This window comes from Cyprinodon tularosa, unplaced genomic scaffold (genome assembly GCF_016077235.1).
Source record: "Cyprinodon tularosa strain WSP-4 unplaced genomic scaffold, ASM1607723v1 ctg45, whole genome shotgun sequence".
Lineage (NCBI taxonomy): Eukaryota > Metazoa > Chordata > Actinopteri > Cyprinodontiformes > Cyprinodontidae > Cyprinodon > Cyprinodon tularosa.
Genome location: NW_024039174.1, coordinates 479987 through 502058, shown reverse-complemented (window position 1 = coordinate 502058; position 22072 = coordinate 479987). Strand labels below are relative to the sequence as shown.

General features: G+C 38.6%; 3 protein-coding genes across 3 annotated transcripts; 2 read left to right on the top strand and 1 right to left on the bottom strand.

The window, feature by feature from the left end:
- Nucleotides 1-300: 300 nt before the first annotated feature.
- On the top strand, nucleotides 301-7567 carry LOC119793386 (crystallin J1A-like). The gene is made up of 10 exons (XM_038300550.1): nucleotides 301-433; nucleotides 686-752; nucleotides 967-1143; nucleotides 1309-1407; nucleotides 1542-1634; nucleotides 1709-1865; nucleotides 6062-6177; nucleotides 6406-6483; nucleotides 6582-6721; nucleotides 6819-7567. The coding sequence occupies exons 2-10, from the start codon at nucleotides 686-688 to the stop codon at nucleotides 6912-6914; spliced, it is 1023 nt and encodes a 340-aa protein (XP_038156478.1). The 5' UTR covers nucleotides 301-433; the 3' UTR covers nucleotides 6915-7567.
- Nucleotides 7568-9805: 2238 nt separating this feature from the next.
- On the top strand, nucleotides 9806-16661 carry eif2b5 (eukaryotic translation initiation factor 2B, subunit 5 epsilon). The gene is made up of 16 exons (XM_038300498.1): nucleotides 9806-10022; nucleotides 10220-10344; nucleotides 10425-10610; nucleotides 10719-10896; nucleotides 11544-11624; nucleotides 11702-11779; nucleotides 11862-12174; nucleotides 12258-12403; nucleotides 13765-13909; nucleotides 13993-14094; nucleotides 14180-14281; nucleotides 14584-14674; nucleotides 14754-14877; nucleotides 15002-15127; nucleotides 15219-15329; nucleotides 16528-16661. Exons 1-16 carry the CDS (start codon nucleotides 9864-9866, stop codon nucleotides 16585-16587), a joined length of 2127 nt encoding a protein of 708 aa, XP_038156426.1. The 5' UTR covers nucleotides 9806-9863; the 3' UTR covers nucleotides 16588-16661.
- Nucleotides 16662-17702: 1041 nt separating this feature from the next.
- LOC119793354 (mitochondrial ubiquitin ligase activator of nfkb 1-A) lies at nucleotides 17703-20010 on the bottom strand. Its single transcript, XM_038300499.1, has 5 exons — nucleotides 19900-20010; nucleotides 19602-19727; nucleotides 19431-19518; nucleotides 19228-19348; nucleotides 17703-18332 (listed from the first exon to the last, which is right to left on the bottom strand). The coding sequence occupies exons 2-5, from the start codon at nucleotides 19716-19718 to the stop codon at nucleotides 17840-17842; spliced, it is 819 nt and encodes a 272-aa protein (XP_038156427.1). The 5' UTR covers nucleotides 19719-19727; nucleotides 19900-20010; the 3' UTR covers nucleotides 17703-17839.
- Between the last annotated feature and the right edge of the window lie 2062 nt (nucleotides 20011-22072).

Here is a 22072-nt window from a genome sequence, read left to right as displayed (position 1 = left end):
AATGGAGAATGGTGTTTTACACTGAGCACATCAGTGTTTAAATGCTTTTTTTAATTGTCTGTTCATATGATAGTTTGTGTGTGTCATCTGAACACAAAATGGCCTTTTGTGAAGAGATAAAACAGTTTTGAATGTAAAGTTTCATTTTGCAGGAGAATTGAAGGGTTTTGCCCATTGTGTGTGTGTTTGTTGGATTTGTGTGTAGAGTTCTGAGAATACGAGGCATGTTTTCAGAAATGTGTGTAAACAATCCAGAAAAACTGTAAAAGACTGAAGAAGTAGAAGAAGAAGGGGCGGGGTTATATGAACTCGTTCCGGTATGGGCGGAGCTAATGGGGTAACTTTCATAACATACTCCAGGACGCTACGAACTAATACACTGAAGAATTGGGACAATCAACGGACGTTTTCACCCTCTAAATAGGAGGCTAAGGTCAGACTTTAAATTCTCAGCCCCTGTTTAAGTATTTGAGTCACATATTTATCTAATTTTAACGGCTCTTCAGTTAAGTCTGAAGGGAATTTTCGCTATTTAATTCTGGTGTTTTGACCCATAACTATCTTTCTGCTTAATATTTATTTTTTATAATGTTGAAACCTCATGATGAACAGATTAACCATTTCTTTCCCGTTAATTCGGTAATACCATCGCATAATAAATGATAAGGAATCCTTCTTTTGACAGATGGCCTCAGCTGTGGCCAACAGAGCCATAGGAGCTATTGTTGGATCAGCTGTTGCAGATGCTGCAGGTAAAAGTTAACCTGCAATATTAAATTGCTTCACCATCCTTCTACATCCTAAGAAATTATTCAGTAGGAGTTTTTTTTTTTTTTTTGATAATATATTTTCTAATTGTAATTGGATTTACATTGACTGCATCTCTATATTATTTGGGATGCTGTGAATTTGACATGCATTTCCATCAGATCCAATTAGAAATTGTATATAATTTATTTTTCTTAGCCCAGCCGCTCCACTGGGTGTATGATCTCCAGAAACTAAAGGGGATCTTGGCTGAGGATCCACACCCGGAGTTCCGCTCTGAGTCTGCCAATCCGTTCTATAGGAGGAAGACGGGCCAGCAGAGCTGCTATGGAGACCAGGCTTATGTCCTGCTTGAGTCCCTTTCAGAATGTGGAGGTCTAATAGATTTTCCTTTTTTATCTTGGAAATAAGTTGCATTAACCACTCATAATAATGATTTGAAACACAATTAAATCCTCTTCATAGAGAGAAGTTAAAGATTAAGACGTATCCCTTTTTAATACACCTATGTGACATTTGTTGTTTTCTGTTTCTTTCAAGGACTAAATGTTGACGATCTGAAGCAGCGCACACTGAAATTCTTCGGGCCAGGTTCGGAGTATGACACTCCCGTCAATGATCCTTACCGAGATCGTGGTGGTAAGAAATCTGTCCAATCAGTATGGATGAAGGGTTTTAACGAATTGTTTTTTTTTCTTTTTTTAGAAAGCTATTTCTGAATGTTCACAAATGTGATGTTGATTAATCTTATCATTTGTTTATTTTTTTTCCAGGCCCAAGACCTCAGCTGCCTATTGAAGGACCATGGAGACATGCAAGCTTGAAGGGCTTCATAAAGAACATTGATGCCGGCAAAGAGGAGACAGGTAAAAAAGGTTATTCATTGGAAATGACCTTAACAAGCAGGATGAGTCTAAGCAGCAGGTTGTGTTTGTTGCAGGCTGTGAGACGGACTGTCAGATTGATGGCATCACCAAGCTGGCTCCTATCGTGGCTTTTTATGCAGGAAAACCTGACATGTTGGAAAAGGTTGAACAGGCAATCAGAGTCACCCAGAACAACGATGAATGCGTTACTGAAACTCTGGCAGCAGCAAGGTGAGTACATCTGGAAGTAACACTTGATTACCTTACAACTGTGCATCTTCCATATTTCATAAAACTACAAACTTCAGTGTATTTTTATTTGATGTGACAAACACAAAGTTGATTATTATGGGGATTGAATAAGGGACATTTTATGACTTTTGAACATATTTTCCAAATATAAACACCTTAATATAATGGAAGAATAAACAGATTAGTGCAACCACCTGCCTCCAGAAGCTACCTAACAGATGTCCATCTGTGTATAATATTTACCTTCTAACAGTATAAGATTTTTTACAGAAGAAGAACTAAGGTGGAAAGAACTACAGTTAAAAGCAGGAATGTAAACAGCTTATCGAGCCTGTTGAGAGCAGTGATGATTATAAGAGAGACAGCAAGCGCGATTTGTGGCACTGGCAGGTCGCTCTTGAACTTCCGGTGGCAGGTCGGACTGCCACGGCGTATTACTGGCAGCTGCCAGTAGTTGTGGCAGCTGCCACTAGGCTGCCACAACTACTGGCAGCTGCCACAACTACGGAGACTGGCTGCCAGACCGGTTTAAACCGTTTCGGGGGCTGCCGGCGCCGTTTTTCGGCAAAAAACTTAGTTAACGTGACTCTATAGGTGGATTTTTTTTTTTTTTTATTACGATCTTAGTTAACGTGACTCTATAGGTGGATTTTTTTTTTTTTTAATTACGATCTTATTGTTTAATAAAATGTGTGAAGCCTTTCATAAAGTCCTAGAGGTAATTCGTCTGAAAATAAGTGGGAATTTACAGCTGTCACATCAGGGTGACAGTCTTCACTGACACCTGCCAGTAGTTGTGGCAGCTGCCACAACTACGGAGACTGGCTTCCAGCTGCCACAACTACGGAGACTGGCTTCCAGACCGGTTTAAACCGTTTCGGGGGCTGCCGGCGCCGTTTTTTCGGCAAAAAACTTAGTTAACGTGACTCTATAGGTGGATTTTTTTTTTTTTTATTACGATCTTAGTTAACGTGACTCTATAGGTGGATTTTTTTTTTTTTTTTTACGATCTTATTGTTTAATAAAATGTGTGAAGCCTTTCATAAAGTCCTAGAGGTAATTCGTCTGAAAATAAGTGGGAATTTACAGCTGTCACATCAGGGTGACAGTCTTCACTGACACCTGCCACCTGTTTTTCGGCAAAAGACTTAGTTAACGTGACTCTATAGGTGGATTTTTTTTTTTTTTAATTACGATCTTATTGTTGAATAAAATGTGTCAAGCCTTTCATAAAGTCCTAGAGGTAATTCGTCTGAAAATAAGTGGAAATTGACAGCTGCCACTGGAACCTGACACTAGGTGTCCCTGGCCACTTGTCTGTGAAATACTCTTTTAAAACCATGATATTGCTTATTAATATGTGTAAAACCTTTAATGGTGTGGCTGCATTTACTTTGGAAGCCATAGCGTAAATAGTGCTATCTATGTATTTAATGTGCTGTAAGGAAAGAGGCATTCCACACACTGCTGATGTGTTACACAGAATAGTTAGTATGACATACATAGCCATACTGAAAGCACCTGGCCATGAGGGTGTCAGAGAACACTGGGAGTTGACATCGTTCCACATAATACTGGAGGATGAAAATGAGGTTAGGTCGTAGTAATTGTAATTCTATGGTGATGATTAGTATGTGTCTCTCCTTAAATCTATCTAAAATCCAGATAGGCTGCAGCAATAAAGATATATGGTTACTTGTAAAAGTCTTTATTTACAGAAGTTATTCAAATCTTGCAAAAACTTTTAGTTTTTTTACATCCACAATGTACAAACAGAACTTTTCATAATCCTCCTTCTTTTCAAAAACAAAAGTAAAATGCTCTGCTGGAGAATATTCATGATAGTCTTCATCCCATGTCTTGAGGGCCTCGAGAGCTTCTGCTTGTTCTAGCTTGTCCATATCCAGAACAACAGGAAGTGTTATTCTTCCACTAAATTTTTGTTCTCTGCACCAGTCAGCTGCAGCCTGACTATCGACAATGAACGGGCTTCCCTGCAGAAAATGATAGGAGATTAGTTACAGATTGGATCTAGATATTTACCTGAGAGAGCACCTGCTAACTAACCAAGAAATTAATGAGAACGTGTGGCAGCATAATTGTCAAAAAAGCAGTTTTTCATATTTAGGCCCGAACATTAAACAGAATCAAGAGTAGATGACGAGACGAACAGCCATGGTAATGTTACAGTACGAACTTTGGTGGATGATGAAGATTTGCAGGCATGCATCACAAGACTAGAGGAAGCCGCAGCCGATTTCTCCACCCTCCCGACCGGGCCAGTTTGGAGGCTGTCTCGAGTCAAGCATGCAGGCCATATAACCTTGCTGTTACGTTCATAAAGCACTCAAAATCTCTCTCTCTCTCTCTCTCTCTCTCTCTCTCTCTCTCTCTCTCTCTCTCTCTTATATACAATATATACATATATATATTATACATATATATACAACGACTGGCAACTACTACCAGGCTGCCAGCATAAACTGGCAGGACAGCCAAACTTTCACCCTGTCGTGGCAGCTGTCAATTTCCACTTATTTTAAGACGAATTACGTCGTTCCATCAAATAAATATGACTTTATGAAAGGCTTGACACAGTTTATTAAACAATAACATCATAATTTCAAAACAAAAATCCACCTTGAGTCATGCTAACTAAGCTTTTTTGCCGAAAACCGGCACTGGCAGCCCCCAAAACGGTTTAAACCGGTCTGGAAGCCAGTCTCCGTAGTTGTGGCAGCTGCCAGTAGTTGTGGCAGCTGCCACAACTACTGGCAGGTGTCAGTGAAGACTGTCACCCTGATGTGACAGCTGTAAATTCCCACTTATTTTCAGACGAATTACCTCTAGGACTTTATGAAAGGCTTGACACATTTTATTAAACAATAAGATCGTAATAAAAAAAAAAAATCCACCTATAGAGTCACGTTAACTAAGTTTTTTGCCGAAAAACGGCGCCGGCAGCCCCCGAAACGGTTTAAACCGGTCTGGCAGCCAGTCTCCGTAGTTGTGGCAGCCTAGTGGCAGCTGCCACAACTACTGGCAGCTGCCAGTAATACGCCGTGGCAGTCCGACCTGCCACCGGAAGTTCCAGAGCGACCTGCCAGTGCCACAAATCGCGCTCGGAGTCTGACAGCTGCTAGGAAGAAGGGTCTGCAGTCATGCTCCTTCGTACACCTACAGTGCAGCAGGCTGATTGATTATTTAGCCAAGAGGCCTCTGATAACTGAAAACTAGTGAGGGGAAAATCTTTTGAGAGGACAACTGTTAGTTTTTACGCTCCACAAATCCGGACTTTGTTAAAGAGTGGTAAGAAGAAAGACCTGAGAAAATCAGTTTACACAAAAACCAGACAGGAAACAGCAATAATATAAACAGGGACTGTTAAAAAAAAGAAAAAAAAAAGAAACTGTTAACCCTAGACTGAAGTCATCATGTTTAATTGAAAACACTGCATATCACCCTGAAAACATCATCCCCTCATTGGAAAAAAACAGGAAGCTGGTCAGAGGAGCTGGGAAGGTTCCATCCCTCATACAGACAAAACTACAAGGAAATGAGGCAGAGTGGTCCAGTCAACATCCAGACCTACTTTTATCTGTTGTATTCCATCCAGGTTGACTGAACTTGAGCTATCTTGTAATGAAAATTAGTTAAAAAGTCTGGTCTAGAAGTGCAACGCTGGTAGAGATGGATCCCATTAGACCTGCTGTTGTAATCAGAATCAGAATCAGGTTTATTGCCATTGTTAGTGAAGGAGTTCACAAACTAGGATTTTTTTTATGGTACAATCGTGCAACATGAAACATATAATATGGAATAGGTAAATAAAATAATAAAAATATCTAAAACACTGTGGGTATAAGGCATGCAATAAAATAGACTAATATATACACTTAAGATAAAAAATATGGATATAAAATATAGAAATGCGTGCAAAAGGTAGTTCTTCATTGTAGACTCCTTCAGGGGGATAAATACACATGCACACAACATTTCTATTCATTTGCTTGATGTAAAATAATATTAAAAAATCTAATCTGACTATTATTTTTGTTATGCCTGAGTCTACTCCCCCTAAAATCCTCTGTTAGTTTATACTAATATGACCATATGAAAATGTCTGAGCATCATGAAATCTTTTGCTAAGATAACAAACCACATTTTTGTCTTAGGATTCTGGAGCATTTCATCCTGACTGGTCCGGATCCTAAAGCTTTAGATGTGGTGCTAAATCAGCTCAATGACCCCAACAGAAAGCAGCCCCAGGACTTGGACAAAGCAGTGATCAGTAAGCCAGATCTGCGGCATTGTTGCTTCCTTCCTCAAGTCATGAGACTGAATCATGGGGTCAAAGCCAAGATGCTTCCTTATACTAAGTAGAGATTATGAAGTATCTGTATCAATGTTAGACCTCCTAATTTAAAGATAAAAAGCTTTTTTTTTAACACTCTTATTGATTAGTAATAATCGAAAAACAAGCTCTTTTTTAAAATTCCTCCCAATCTGCTGCTTTCAGGTCACATTCATCAAGTGAAGGAGACTCTATCAAAGTCTCCACAGGAGCTGATCCCCACTGTTTTCCCCAACACCTGAGGTATATTTAACCAAGTTCCACTAAAGCAAAAGCTAAACTTGATTATCATCCAACCTGAATATGATCCGATGGTTAATAGGGTGTGTTGCTTGTTCCAGGTTTGCCAGGTGCATTCCAGGCAGCTTTGCATGGAGTTCTGACAGCCAAACAGTTTGAGACAGCCATCAGAGACACCATGAGCTGTGGGGGGTGCACCTGCAGCAGAGCCTCCTTTATTGGAGCATGCATTGGAGCCCAGGTGGGACTATCACTTAATTTAACATGCTTTTTCTCACACTCACATTTATGTCTGATCATGTTTTTTATTTATTTAATTCTTTTTTTTTTTTTTCCAGATCGGGCTTGAAGGAATCCCGGTATCTTGGATGAGCAAAACCTCACGATGCAACTCTGTGGTGGCGTACGCCAAGAATATTACCAAACACCTGTAATGCTGTAGTTCACAGTCTGAGGTGGCCGAGAGCATCATGATAAACTGTTTGGCTCTGGCAGAGCTGTTAGTGAAGGCTTCTGTCTAAACTTAGGTGCGGCAGGAGCCTGAAGGTTCTGTCTCTGGTAGAGTTTAACAGGTTGGTTCAGATGTTCTGGAAATATAGGTTCTCTTTTTGTTTTTTTTGTTTTTTTTCATAAGTAATTTGAAAATGAATTGAAGTCTCGATCAGAAGCAGCATGTATTTTCACCAAGGCCAACTTTAATGTAGACTAAAATTCTGTTTCATTAAGCCTTGATTTAGGCACATGGAGCCACATTGATCAAATAAAGCCATCTTTCTTTACTAAACAAATAAAACACTTGAAGGGGCCAATCAATTAACATCCATCAGCTTCCTGTTTTTATCAAATGTGTAATTTTGATATTTTTACCTTCAAAAACATTATTAGTCTAACTGGATCAACAGGAAAAATGTATACTCTGCACTTATACAGTATGAACATATGTACACCTACCTTGATCGATAGAAAGCCCTTTGATGGTCTTAATTGTTGAAGTGGGTTTCAGTCCTCTTTTAAGGGAGTTTCAAAATAAACATTTGATAACCAGGTTCTTTGCTAATAAAGTCAACCATGCTTTTAAAATCTCAAATCTCTCTTTCTCTTTGCCTTCTATTGACAAATGAGAAACTCTAGGGTTTAATTTTCTTGTACCCAAAAGACTGCAAGGTAAACTTTTTTTTTTATAGCTCTATAAGATATAAAACAAAAATAGTAATTAGGTAATTAAGGTCGGTAAAACATTTTGATTAATTAAAGATGCATTTGTTTGACTTAACCATTAAAGCAATTTGCATAAAGCTAGATGCTATAAAGCAGCCTGTTATTCTAACATAAACTTTCTATTTAAATTCAGTATGATGCATTATTTATGGGGTTCTTTAAATAAAATTTTAACGAATGGATAATGCAAAAAATATATATATAGACTGGATAATGATTACATTATTAAAGACACATAAAAAAGTCATGGAAAATGACAGTCTAAAGCATAAATAAATATATCATCCATTAAGGAGAATGAGGAGCAGTGGAATAATTATAGTGTTTATTATCAAAATCTGACAGATGCTGCATTGTCTATTTACCTCTGAAAACACAGTGAACCAACACGAGGAGATGAGCATTCATCACTGACTGATTGAAACTTTGGACACCCGGCTTGGATGCTTTGCTTCTCCATTCCTTCTCCAAACTCCAGGACCGCAATTAACATTATGCAAAGTTTAGTTTAACTTAAAAGGAAAAAGAAATCCAGACCGAGCATCGGTCAACTCCAATTTCTATCTAATTAAATAGTTCTACATAAGATATTTCTGACCTATGAAGCATCGAAGGTTGAATGCCAGGACTGCTATAGACCTTGTCCAGTTTGTGATGTAAAGCCTGTTACAATCAGCATATTCTAAGTTTCTGATAAGTGTCAAAAGAAGGCAGTTGTTTATTCTTCACACATTTTCCTTTTATTGAACTTCATTAACATAGTTTGATCCTGCATATTAAGAACAGTTTATCTTCATTTCAAGAATATTTGGTTAATCCCCCACCAGAATACAGTAGTGACTTTGTGCTGCATATTTGTTAGAACAAATAACGAAAAATAAAACGATTAAATGCTTGAAATGTTTCCCTCTTTGTACACGGAATGTATTCTATAGGCATTTTTTATTGCTCAACTTATTCATTAAGATGCACCTATATGTCCTGAATGCAGACTTGTATTTTTACAGTTAATTCAATCTCTTCCTACTAGTGTTAATTTGTTTAAAACTAATTTCTGCGGAAGAGGATTAGGGCCACTGAAAAAATAATAAAAGTTAACTGATTTTTAAAAATTATTTCAGTTTAATATGGGGGGGGGGGGGGGGGGGGGGGGGATCAGAATTCTGACTGAATTCAGACAGCTAACAAACATGTTATCATCAAGCCGTAGCCATGTCTGTTTTAGAGACCAGCTCTATTGTTTTAATGACCTTCTGCTCCTCTATTAATGAAATAGCATCACCAGGGACCCCTTGGGTACATAAAAAGTTGCCTAATTCCATCATTTTCCACCAATGTGTTACTGGCCCTCCCAAACAACTCACATCTTTGTCAGTGAAGCTGTGTGCTCTCACATCTCTTCCTTCATGGTGCCCATCTACATTAAGATCCAAATTTCTAAGATTAAGTCAGAATTCTTAAATTAAAGTCAGAATTCTAACTTAATCTCACAATTATAAGATTAAAGTCAGAATTCTAAGATTAAGTCCGAATTCTTAAATTAAAGTCAAAATTCTAACTTAATCTCAGAATTCTGAGATTAAAGTCAGAATTTTTAAATTAAAGTCAGAATTCTGAGATTAAGTCAGAATTCTGAATTCTTAGATTAAATTTAGAATTCTAAGATTAAGACCGAATTTTTTAATTAAAGTCAGAATTCTAACTTAATCTCAGAATTCTGAGATTAAAGTCAGAATTCTGAGATTAAGTCAGAATTCTGAATTGTGACATTAAAGTCTGAATTCTAAGATTAAGTCAGAATTCTTAAATTAAAGTCAGAATTCTACCTTAATCTCAGAATTCTGAGATTAAAGTAAGAATTCTAAAATTAAGTCTGAATTCTTAAATTAAAGTTAGAATTCTAATTTAATCTCAGAATTCTGAGATTAAATTCAGAATTCTGAGATTAAACTCAGAATTTTGACTTCTCATATTAGCCTATACTAAAATAATATCTAAAATCTTTTTTTTTTTATTAGCCCTACTCCTCTTCTGTAAATCTAAACACTACTTGACTGATTACTGTATTATTTCGTGGTTACACCTGCGGCAACAAATGCAGAAGTGTCCCTTCTCCGCCACCGTAGTTGTTTCTGATGACATAGCTGTTTTCCTAGGAGTTAAACATGGCAAGTAAAGGGGGGAAACAGAGCCGCTCAAGTTCTGGGTTATCTGGGAGGAAAGGAGCCGGGGAGCAGGAGGAGGAGCAGCAGCCGCTGCAGGCCGTTTTAGTTGCTGACAGCTTTAACCGGAGGTTTTTCCCGGTGACCAAAGACCAGCCGCGGGTAAGTTAGCTAACCATGCTAACCGAGGCTAACTGGAGGATGTCCATGCTGGGAGCAGAGATGCAACTCTCTGCCTCGTGTTTACAACACACACTTTTACTTTATTCGGCTTTTTCTGATATTTCACCAAGTAAAAGTAGTTTTCTTTACAAAACTCATCTGTTCTAACTTCTTACTGTAATTTATTCTGATTCCAGGCTTTGCTGCCCCTCTGTAACGCTGCTATGATAGACTACACCTTGGAGTTCCTCACCTCCACTGGTGTCCAGGAAACATTCGTCTTCTGCTGCTGGATGGCCAGTAAAATCAAAGACCACTTGTTGTGAGTGTTGTTTCTGTGTTGTGTTGTGTGACGTGTGCAAATGAACAGGCTAAAGAGATGAAGCTGTCTCTGTCTGACAGGAAGTCAAAGTGGTGCAGACCCTCCTCTCCAAACACAGTTCACATCATCACCTCAGAGCTGTACAGATCTCTTGGAGATGTGCTCAGGGATGTTGATGCTAAGTCTCTGGTGCGCTCTGACTTTGTGTTGGTTTGTGGAGATGTGGTGTCCAACATTGACATCAGTCAGGCCCTGCAGGAGCACAGGTATGAGGTCTTCATCAGCGCTCACCTGATGATACAAGGAAGCGATTCATCATGGAGAAATTTTAATTTTAGATGTTCTCTAATTATGGTATTGATTTTTCACCTCAGGCACCGGCGAAAGACGGAGAAAAACATCTCAGTCATGACTATGATCTTTAAGGAGTCCTCACCAGGTCACAGGTCCCGCTGTGAAGAGGATGATGTTGTCGTGGCAACGGACAGCAAGAGTCAGCAGATCTTACACTATCAGAAGACACAAGGGCTGAAGAAGCTACATTTTCCAATGGTAAATTATTTTTATTTGATAGAGATGAAAATCGAGAAACTTTTATGCTGTTTGAACAGTTTGATATTTTGTCACCTAAAAGCCTCATACCACACAAATCAAAGAAAAACGTATCACTCAAATATGAAGAACAAAAAAAGGGATTAAATGTAAAATATCTGGAAGTTTTAGCCTTTGTTTGTATTTGAATCACCAAAAAAAAAATCACTATTTGCTCGACACTCTGTCATTGTTTGTATAGCTGCATATATATTAAGTTATGTCTTTAGCATTTTTGAACGTCTGAAATGAACGCTCATTATACTTTGTACGGCAAAGCTCAATCAGACTAAATAGCTGATGTTGACAAAGTTTGTTGTTTTAATGTTGACCTCATATTACCAGGGCTACGGAATCCTGTTGTTTCCTCCACTTTAACAAACAAAGCAAACTTATTTCTCATAAGTATCAGACAGTATCTAATTATTATGACTAAGCTATCTCCTAATTATGACTAAGCTGGCATATAACATTTTTTTCATCAGAGAGTTGCTGATGGAAATAAGTTGTGGTTCTATTATGACAAAATAGCGAAATGTTAAGGGCAACCAACATTTCTGCAGGGTGCCATAGATTTGGACAAACTAACACCAGCTGATATTTTGCAGAATATTTTCCACAGTGGGAGTGATGAGTTTGAAATCAGGCATGACCTCCTGGACTCTCACATCAGCATCTGCTCTCCACAGGTCAGTTTGAATTCAGGTAAACATTTATTCAGCTCTTTGTGATCTGCTGCAGTGAAATGTTTCTTGGTCTCTTCCAGGTCGCCGAGCTCTTTACGGATAACTTTGATTATCAAACCAGGGATGATTTTGTCCGAGGGATACTGGTCAACGAGGAGGTGCTGAGCAGGACTTTGAAAATGTGTTATTCCACATATGCTTTGTGTCATACCGTGGTTCCAACCTTTCGTCTTTGACTAGATTCTCGGCAATCAGATCCACATGCACGTCACCAAGGACGGCTACGGTGTCCGCGTGTCCAACTTGCTCATGTACGATTCCGTGTCGTCAGACTTTGTGCGTCGCTGGTTCTACCCCCTAACACCTGAGTCCAACTTCACGGACCAGGAGGGACGCAGCTGTACTTACTCTCGCCACAATGTCTACCGGGGATCAGGGGTCAGCCTGGGCCACGGCAGCCAGATGGAACAAAATGTTCTCATTGGCTGCGACACCAGCATAGGTGCCAACTGCTTCATCTCTAACAGCGTCATTGGTGACAACTGCATCATAGGTGAGCTTAAAACTATAACTTTTAAATGATATGAGGGAGGGTTTGTACAGGTTTCAGAACATTATTTATTTTCTCTTATTCAGGTGACAATGTAACGCTGGACCACGCCTACATCTGGAATAATGTTCACATCGCCAGTAATGTGGTGATCAGACAGTCTGTGGTTTGCGACAAGGCCGAGGTCAAGGAGAGGGTGACCCTTAATAAGCAGTGTGTCCTGTCATATGATGTAAGCAGAATAACGTTTCTATTTAGGTACCCGGCCCATACAGGCTTTATGACATTATTCACATTTGAGAAGTAGCCATGCATCAACAATATGATAGAATAAAGCGCCATTTATCTAACCATCTATGCTCCCTGCATAATTTCTAGCAATGGAAATATCTCTTTCTCCAGAAAGTCAAATATAACTTTCAGAAAAGCAAGACAAATCAAGATTTTTTACACCAAATCCTTTCAAACATAAACAGTCTCTGTTCTTTTTATAATGGACAATAACATGAGAACTGAAATGATGTCATCAGCAAATTTAAATTAGACATAGACTAATTCATGGCTAATGTTTTTGGTCTATAGCGCTATTTCCCTGTATCGTGTCGGCTGATATTTGCATTCGATTGCTGATTCATTAGTGCATTCAGCAGCCATGCCTGGAGATCCAGAAGCTTCGCACAGTGCCGCCAACTTTAATTGCTATTCAGTGTTAAGATTTTCTTTATTTATACATTTTTCTTTGTGTTCAAGTTGAGACCTAACAAAAATGTATAATTTTTATCATGTAAATAGGGAATGAGTAGGCAACATGGGCCTAAAGAATCGTCCCTCCCAAAAACTCGGAAGCACATATCAGTGATTCATTAGACTGATTTTGGAATATTCTGTATTGGCCTTGAATAACTTTAATAACTCATTAAACAAACGTTGCTTTTCTATCAGCCCTTTTTAAGGCTTCTTATGTAACACTTTGGTAAAAATAAAGGGTTCAGTTGCAATATTGCAATCATATTGGAGATAAAAACAATTGTATCAGGACATCCCTAGTCTTTATATGTCTGTTATAAAGTCTCATTGTACGTTTTGGAATTATTATTAAACTATTTATTAATTTGAAATGTTGCTAGACAAATATTTTCTGGTGAGCCTGTCTTCAGGTAAACACACAATAGATGGCAGCTTTGTGTTGGCTCTAGTTTATCACAAGTGGTTCCTTGAATAAGTTTGAAGAAGACTGATTTGTTTTCGCTCTTGATTTTGTTGGACCAGTTCAAATAACTAGAAAAGTTTTATGTATTTATTTATTTTTTTATCCAAATTTTTAGGCAATCAGAATATTTAATTTATTAAAACCCCAAACTTCTGCTTTTGAATGTGTTTCTCTGCATATACAGGAAACATTTGATCCTAGCCTTACTGTAAAGAGAGACCTAGCCAAAAGTAAATAATTCACGTTTTCTGTACTTTTTTTGAGTTCTTCACCTGTAATTCTGACCTATTAAGAAAACTTTATTTACGCAGCGCTGGTCAAATGTGGTAATGGCTTTAAAGCTTTGATCAGAGCTTCTAAATGAAAACATTTGCGATTTCCAGGTGGTGATTGGACCAGACGTGTCTTTGCCAGAAGGAACTGTTGTTTCCATGCACCATCCGGATGAGGAAGAAGAGGAGGATGCTGATGAGTTCCTCAGTGATGATGCTGAGGTTGGGCAGAGTAAAGACAAAACCAAACAGAAAGGTGTGCATCATCTCCCTGGAATATCCATGCTTTCTAAAAGCGTTTACAGTTTGCAGTACAAACTGTCATCATGCGTTTTGCAGTTTTTAACCCGGCAGAGGTTGGAAGCCAAGGGAAAGGTTACATCTGGAAGGCCAGCAGTCTGGATGAGACGGAGGAAGAGGAGCTGTCTCAGTGTCTCTGGGGTAGGTGAGCCGCTCTCATCACGTCATCCTTGAAGCGGGTGGATGTTGTGGTTTATTTGGTGATGTTTGGGTTGATGTCGACTAGGTTTGGTGTTGAACCCGGATCCTGAGAGCGACAGCGAAGACGGCGAACCAGACGGCCCCGATGACCTCATGATCCCCTCCCCTGAGATGGATGATGTTAAAGGTGAGAGCTCAGCTGTACAGACAGCCGCATGACTGCCCCCTACTGTCCAAACAGAAAATTAACAGCCATAACAACAGTTTATCAACATGTTTTTTTTTTATCAAATCTTCCTTCCTTCCTTCCTTCCTTCCTTCCTTCCTTCCTTCCTTCCTTCCTTCCTTCCTTCCTTCCTTCCTTCCTTCCTTCCTTCCTTCCTTCCTTCCTTCCTTCCTTCCTTCCTTCCTTCCTTCCTTCCTTCCTTCCTTCCTCGGTGTAATTTTTTGGAAATCTGCAGCCATTCAGCGTTGTACTTTTCTTTATAGTTTTCCAGATGGAGGTGCTCGGGACTCTGCAGAGAGGTTTAGAGGAGAACATTGGCTGTGATAACCTGGTGCTGGAGATCAACTCACTAAAGTGAGCTCTTAACCTCTGAGCCTTCCTCTGCTGTTCCCTTCAGGCCTGATCACTGTTCAAGCTCACTGTCTTTTTCCAGGTACGCCTACAACATCAGTCTAAAGGAGGTGATGCAGATTCTAACTAACGTGGTGCTGGAGTACCCCTTCCAGCAGCAGGGACCAAACCTCACCCCTGCACAATACGTAGCCCTGCTTCTGCCGGTAAATATTTTAGTTCAATTTCCATTTGGCATTAATAAAGTCATTTTTAATTTTTAGAAATGTCACATCAGATCCTTTTATCTGCACTAAGCAAATGGTTTTATCTCTTCTTCTTCTTGTTTAGCTGTTGAAGCAATGGGCACCAGTCTTTAAGAACTATGTGAAGAGAGCACAGGACCACCTGGACTGTCTAGCTGCCTTTGAGGAGCATTTTCTAGAGCAGGAGAGTCACTGGGCTGCTATAGGGAAGGTAAGGATCAAACAGCAGTGATGAACATTTAGGAGAGCAATTTTAATGCCATTTATTCTGTATGTGTTCCTGTATCCTGTTTCTACCCTAGGTCCTTATGAACATGTACGAGCTGGAGATCTTGGAGGAGGAGATGATACTGCGCTGGTTCTCTCAGGGAGCCACGACGGATCAAAGCAGACAGCTGCGCAAGAATCCGGGGGTGAGTTACCAAAGTCAGGAATAGGCTGGTTTAAAAAAAAAAAAAACAGATTAAGTTTTTACACTACAGTCGCTATCATCTGTTGTCATAGAGCACTATCATTCAAAGTGTACTTAAAAGTTTCTGAAAATGGCTAAGCTTTAATAGTGTTGGCATGGTGGTTAAAGCAGAGTGCTTGTGTCCAGTTGCAAGGACCCGGTTCAATCCCTGCAGCCAGCATTATGGGTATCTGAGGAAGACCTTTAACCCCACACTGCTCCCCGGATGCTGCACGGTGGCCACCCACTGCTCCCCAAAGGGATGGGATAACCCTTTTATAGGACAAGTTACCATTTTTGATCACTTGCATACCCCTTACAAATGGAGTCCCCCTTCCCTCAGCGAGGTCTAGAAGCACAAGATCTATATCCAGCCATTCAGCAAAGATGCTGCTACATGGCTGTACATCTTATTTTGGTGTTTGACCAATTAGATGAGCCCTTGAATGATATATTAACTACTGTAAATTAAGTTTAGTTAACAAGTCAAGATAAAAAGGTAAAAAGCTAATTGAAAAGTTAAAAAGTTAATAAGGCTAGTTAACAATTACTTTTGAATTTATAAACTAAAAAATGTAAGTATCAGGATCAGCATTAATGCATGTTGTACCAAAAAAAAAAGTGTTTCTTTTACTCTGTGTTTTTCATTAATTGCTTATAGAAGCACTTTTGTTATTTTTCTTAATATATTCGGGCAGTTGGTGTTTCTTGTTATTACATTGACATTTTTGCCATCAAAATATCCATATTTTTTAAATGTAAGGTAGGTAAAGGTAATACAGTCTTGTCCTGGATTCTGATAACACTATTGGCTTACTGAGTGCCCTATAAAGAGTTAAATTCAGGTTCAAATCTGTAGCTTTTAAACATAATCTCTGTTTCAGATGCTTTTCATTAATACGTTAATTGATTTCAGTTTAAATAATGTTTGAGGACATCATCTGAAGCACTTTTGTTTGCCTTACAGCCCGAGTTTTACCTAATAGTCTGTAGTAAATCAAACCATAAATCCTACCATTCATTTGTGGATGATGTGATGTTTAGTGCGGCTGATAGAAAAACATTTACACGTCATTTAATAATGGCAGTATTTTGATTGTTTTATTATGCAAATTGACTTTTTAGCATTCATTTATAATTTTTCTGATTTCATTTTGCAGCTTCAGAAATTCATCCAATGGTTGGAGGAGGCTGAAGAATCTTCAGAAGATGAAGAATAACAACAATCACTTCCTTACAGTTTAATTTATTAACTCTTTAGCATAAGCTGCTGTGTGACTGAAGGGAAATAAGGTTTTTGCCCTCTTCTCCATGCAGCAGGCTTACTAACCAGCAGAAGTGGCTCAGTGCATTTAAAGCAAACATCCATTTTTTGCTCTGAATGTTTCTAAAATAAAGAACAGACTATCATCCTGCCCAGACAGGTCTCAGCTTTCGTCCTTTGCATGAACACACTTGCTGTAGTGAAATAACCTTTAAATAAAAGTGGCCATTTGACTTCAAACACCACAAACTGCGATCTAACTCACCCGCCAGGCCATCATGATGAATGGTTTCAACAAGTAAAAATCTGTAAAAAGGCAGCATGCATTTTAGTGAGTTAACATTAACGTGGAACCTCATTTCGGTGCAAATCTTTAGTACCTGGTCTTCACAATTATAGATTTTTTTATCATTTTAATGTTTGCATTGTTTTATTATAGAGAGAAATATTCAGATTATTCTCATTTTCCCTGTTCTATGTTCATTAGTCCTTATATTACTCGTTTAATAAATCCTTAAATCCATCATAAAACAGAGATGGATACCAAACACAAAGGTGGACTGAGAGCAGTTTGTTTATATAGTGGCATCAGAGTAAAGGGGGCTGAATAGACCTTCCAGGTTTTTCTTTTTATTAAAAAGAAAAATAAAACCGCAAAAGATTCACATTATATGTCTGGGATGCAATAAGGAGAAACTTCAGAAGAAACAACCCTGGAGGTAGATTCATTATTTCATGTTATCACATCTATCCAGTCTCAGCAACATGACTGGAAACATGTTCCACTGATAGAATAAGGTTTCTATAGAAATACTGTAATGATAAGTTTACACTTAAACAGTAAAATCTGCAGAAGGAATGTCCCCAAAACTGATCAGAAGGGAAAAAAAAAAAAAATGTCATTAATTTATTAACATTAGATCACCTGGTGAGTTAAGAAGCATTCTTTACGTTGAGGAATCAGAGATTGGGTTATGAAGCAGGTCCAAAGCTTTTAACTGACACATTAGCGAAGATCTCTAAAAAGAAGAACCTTCAGGAAAGGAGGATTAGTAGGAAATGTGTTCATTGTTTTGTCATTTTGGTTTTTTAATAGGTTTCCCCAGTTCTTCATGTTTACAGTCTCAAGTACGCTTGATGACAAAGTAGTAACTGGATGCAGGGGATCAAACCCATAAAGGCATCGCTTCTAACCCACAGTGTTCAGCCTATCTTGATCTGTCGCTCTGTTTTCCAAAGAATTTATACACAATGCCAGCTAGCAGTGTGGCCCCTGTGAGGCCGGTCACAGCCGTCAACGCCTGCCACATGTTGGCTGAAGCCTCATGTCTGTCCATGAAGCTCCTGTAGTCACTGGGCACCAAGATGTACCCACGTCCGTCCTGCGGGGCCTGTAGCCTGACCGCCTGGCCCCCCTCCAGCACCACCTCTCCAAACCCGGTCAGGTTGCTCCCCACGCGCAGCATCTCTTCGCTCTCCACCATCGCCACCGGTTTTTCACCACTCAGACCCTGCACCACCACGTCCACCAGACCCTCCTGAGCACGTCGCACTTTGGAGTGAACCCTCTCCATGTAGCACCCGGAGGCCTCCAGGGGGCTCTGCACCTTCACATAAACTTCAGAGATGTAAGAACCAGGCCGAACTAAACTGAATGGGACGGAGTTTTTGGTCTCTTTCTTGTTGATTGTCCGGGAGTTCCTGAAACAAGAGATGCATTAAAAGACTTGATATTTTCAGAAGTAGATTAACTAGAAACCTCTATTGCATATTCAGTGTGATGGATGCACGCAAGTAGTGAATAACTAAAGTGAAAGGAAAATGAGATTTTTAGCACATATTAAAATAACAAAATAGTTGAAAACAGATCATACTTGTATCTCTGTCTAAATCCACAGATTCAAATTTAAAGTAAATGCTCCACACACAAAATTTCCTGTTTTTTCTTCCCCAAATATCTGCATGATGTATTCAATAAAACACCAGCCTTGACAATCATGTGTTGTGAATTGGCACTATAGAAATAAACTGAATTTCTGGCATTTACTTGATCATATTTAGTTACTTTAACACAATTGTTTTATGTCCTACCCTGCTAATAGAAACAATTGTGTTAAAGTAACTAAATATGATTAAGTAAATGCCAAAAACGACAGTATTTTTTTTTTCAGTGCAAATAGAGGGAGCAGCAATGTATTTGATTTGCTGGTAAATGCCCCCCAAATTTTTGTGCTGGACCCCCACCAACCCTTTTCCCTGCCCCATCATTCAAACAAAGAAAGTCAAATGAAATGTTGCATAAAAATAAACTACAATCTACTTTAAATGGCTAAAACTACCACCTTTAAAGTACAATTATTTTAAGTTTAGCTGTTTATTCTCATGTGCAAATGACTTTAACAAATTTATCAATAAAGAAATTAATAAAAATAAACAATCAAATTTACCACCTCTCCTTCAATTACCCTGTTCCACTGTTTGGGAGCCACTCCACTAATAATTTGTCTAATGTATGCATATGTCTACCAATACAAGAAGAATATCGGGCAGAAATATGGGCCGATCGGTGTATTAGTTTATCGCTAATTGGAATTACCAAGTCCTGGTGACATAGTTCCAGTATTTCCAGTGCTCCTCCTCAACAACCTTCTGGATCACACCATGACATCGAGAGACAAACTTGCTTGGCAGGGGCTCCCCGTCAGCCTGAACAACACCTTCACACAGACAGAAAGACAGCTGAAAGCCTTCCATCTAACTTTAAATAAGAAAACAGACATCATATAGTAAAGCTTCTACCTTCAACAGCAACATACTGAAGTCGCTTGTACGGGGAAGCTTTCAGCACTTTGATTAAATAATCATCAGGTTGGAAAACTGGGATTTCCTGAGACAAATGGAAAAAACAGCATTAATCAACATAAAGCAAATAACTGATGTGTTTGAGATTCATAACATTGCTTAACTTGCCTTGAGCTTTTTCAACTCCTTCTTTTTTTCCTGATATAGATGATAAAATACACCGGAGCAGGCAAAACTGGAGCCCACACCGAGCCAAACCAGAGGGTTTACAGAGAAATCACCCATAGCTGAAAGCTGAAAAACAGAACAGTTTACAACAAACTGCAAAATAAAGGACAGACAGAACTGCCTGTGTTAAAAGTCTGGTTTCAAATTGTTGTATTAAATAATATAACATAACATACAACAAAAAAGAAATAAAGAAAAACCCTTATCTAATAACAAAGAATAAAGAAGTCACATATACCTGCTTTAAACAGAAAACGAAACAAAGGCGGTCAGGTTCATTTCCGTGTTTGGTTGGTTACGTCACGTAACCAATAGCCAATAGACGTAAAGCTTTACATTTCACCAGCAGGTGGCAGCAAAAATTCGTCAATTAAGTTTCTCCTCTCTATGAAGGTTTGTTTTGGAAGTTTTTCTTTAGCTAAATTCAGATTAAAACACAAAATAAAAAGATAATTAGCAGGATATGAGTGTGTAAAAAAATATCTTAAAATGTACTCGGCTGACGCTTAAGCAGAGCTTTGAAGTGTGTGTTGAGTAAATAAATTAGGCTAAAAAACTGAATCCCACTGATGTATATAGATAGTATTGGCATTGTTTTTACGAAGAAAAACCCTTCTTAGTTTAGTGATGATTGATGTGAATTGTAAAAACTTTGATTTATAAATTAAATAAAGTGAATAATTATATTTAGGACTTGTAATGCACTTTATATTTAAACAAATCCCAAAGTGCTACATAGTAAAAAAGGTAGGTGCTAAATAAAAATACATGCAGAGCATGAGAAATAAAAATGAAAAGAAAAGATAAAATAATCAAAAAATAAGCTTGACCCTAAACCTACAGCAGCTGCATCTACAATATTTTAACAACAGAGTCAGTTGTCCTGCAGCCAGGGGCGCCACCAGGAATTTGGTGGCCCATGAAACACATTGATATTGCACCTCCCTCTCCAAATAAAAATGTATGCAAGATTTAAAACTGCTATAAAATGCACTAATTTCAATTTAACATTTATTTTAAAATTTCTACGAAAAAAAATATTACAACTTGAAAAAGTTAAATTTACCTATTAGGTTTCACTATAACTTTATTAAAGGACAGGTTATTTTTTATGCTAGCCCTGAGAACTGAGAATTGTTTGATGACAAAACATGTATAACTGGTGCGGCTGCTACAGGCTGCTCATGACAATTATCAAGATTTATAGATGTCTTTTAATGGTATAGAATTTTATAATATCACATATAATATAATGTATTTATGGTATAATATATATCTTAACAGTATAAAAAGGTATTCTAGATTCAATATATTCATGCTTTGTTTCACTCTTTACAGCTAAAAATGATGGAGAACATGAAGATTATTTATTTTACTGCTGGATTTTCTTTCTATATTTTAAAAATATACCAGTGCTAATCTTTTTTTTTCTTTTGGGGCTCCCCTCAGTCAAGGGCCCTTAGAATCTGCCTAACCTTTCCCCCCATACGGCGCCCCTGAATGCAGCAGCACCAGCAGAGACTGTCTCCAGAGTGACCAGGACCTCTGAGGGAACAACTGTGTTTAGAAGACTGAACAATCATATATACAGAACTGCAGAAAAAGTATTTTGCCTTGGATGCAGACACTTCCTGTGTTCAGAGAGGTCTATCTGGGCAGAGTGAGAACAAAAAACAGAAAAAATCAGAACATTGAAGGTTCCTATCTGTGTTATATATTCAATGTAAATTCGACCAGAATCTCAAAGCCTTTCATACCCATTAGATTCAGTATCTTGTATCCAATATTGATCGGAGAGTGTTGAGGTTAATCAGGGCTATCAAGTTTATACTGTACGACTAAATCCATTACATTAAAATATAAAGGAAAACTTCAGATGGCTTGGGAAGAAATCAAGGAGGGGGAAAGATGTCTGTGGTCTTATTGAGTAGTACCTTGCTGATGTGTGAAATATGGGGCTGACGTTGCTGGCAGGTTGGAGGATGGACAGGCTTTGGCTGGTAGCTTAGACGGTTCTGTTGAGCTTGGCTTCTTGAGGGTTGGACAGTGAGGGGCTTAGAAAGAAGGGAACCACAGTTTAATCCAGAGTTCAACAGAAACTGTAGGTGTACATGAATGTATAAGCACCACAAACATCACTGATGAATTCATTAAATGGTTCAGACAACAAAACCATAGTGCCATTATAATCCCACTGCACGTTTTACATTTATTGTCCACTTGATGACATAATAGAGCAAATGAAGCACCTTGAAGCATCAGCACATGAGCAAACCAATCGGATGGGACGCTTCAGTGCTCCATGAAGCTTTTTCTCGCCATCACTAGATGAGTTTTAATTCCGACTCCGACTGCAGTCGGAGTCGGAATTGGCCTGTCTACCACTCAGTGAGCAATATTCCACTGGCACC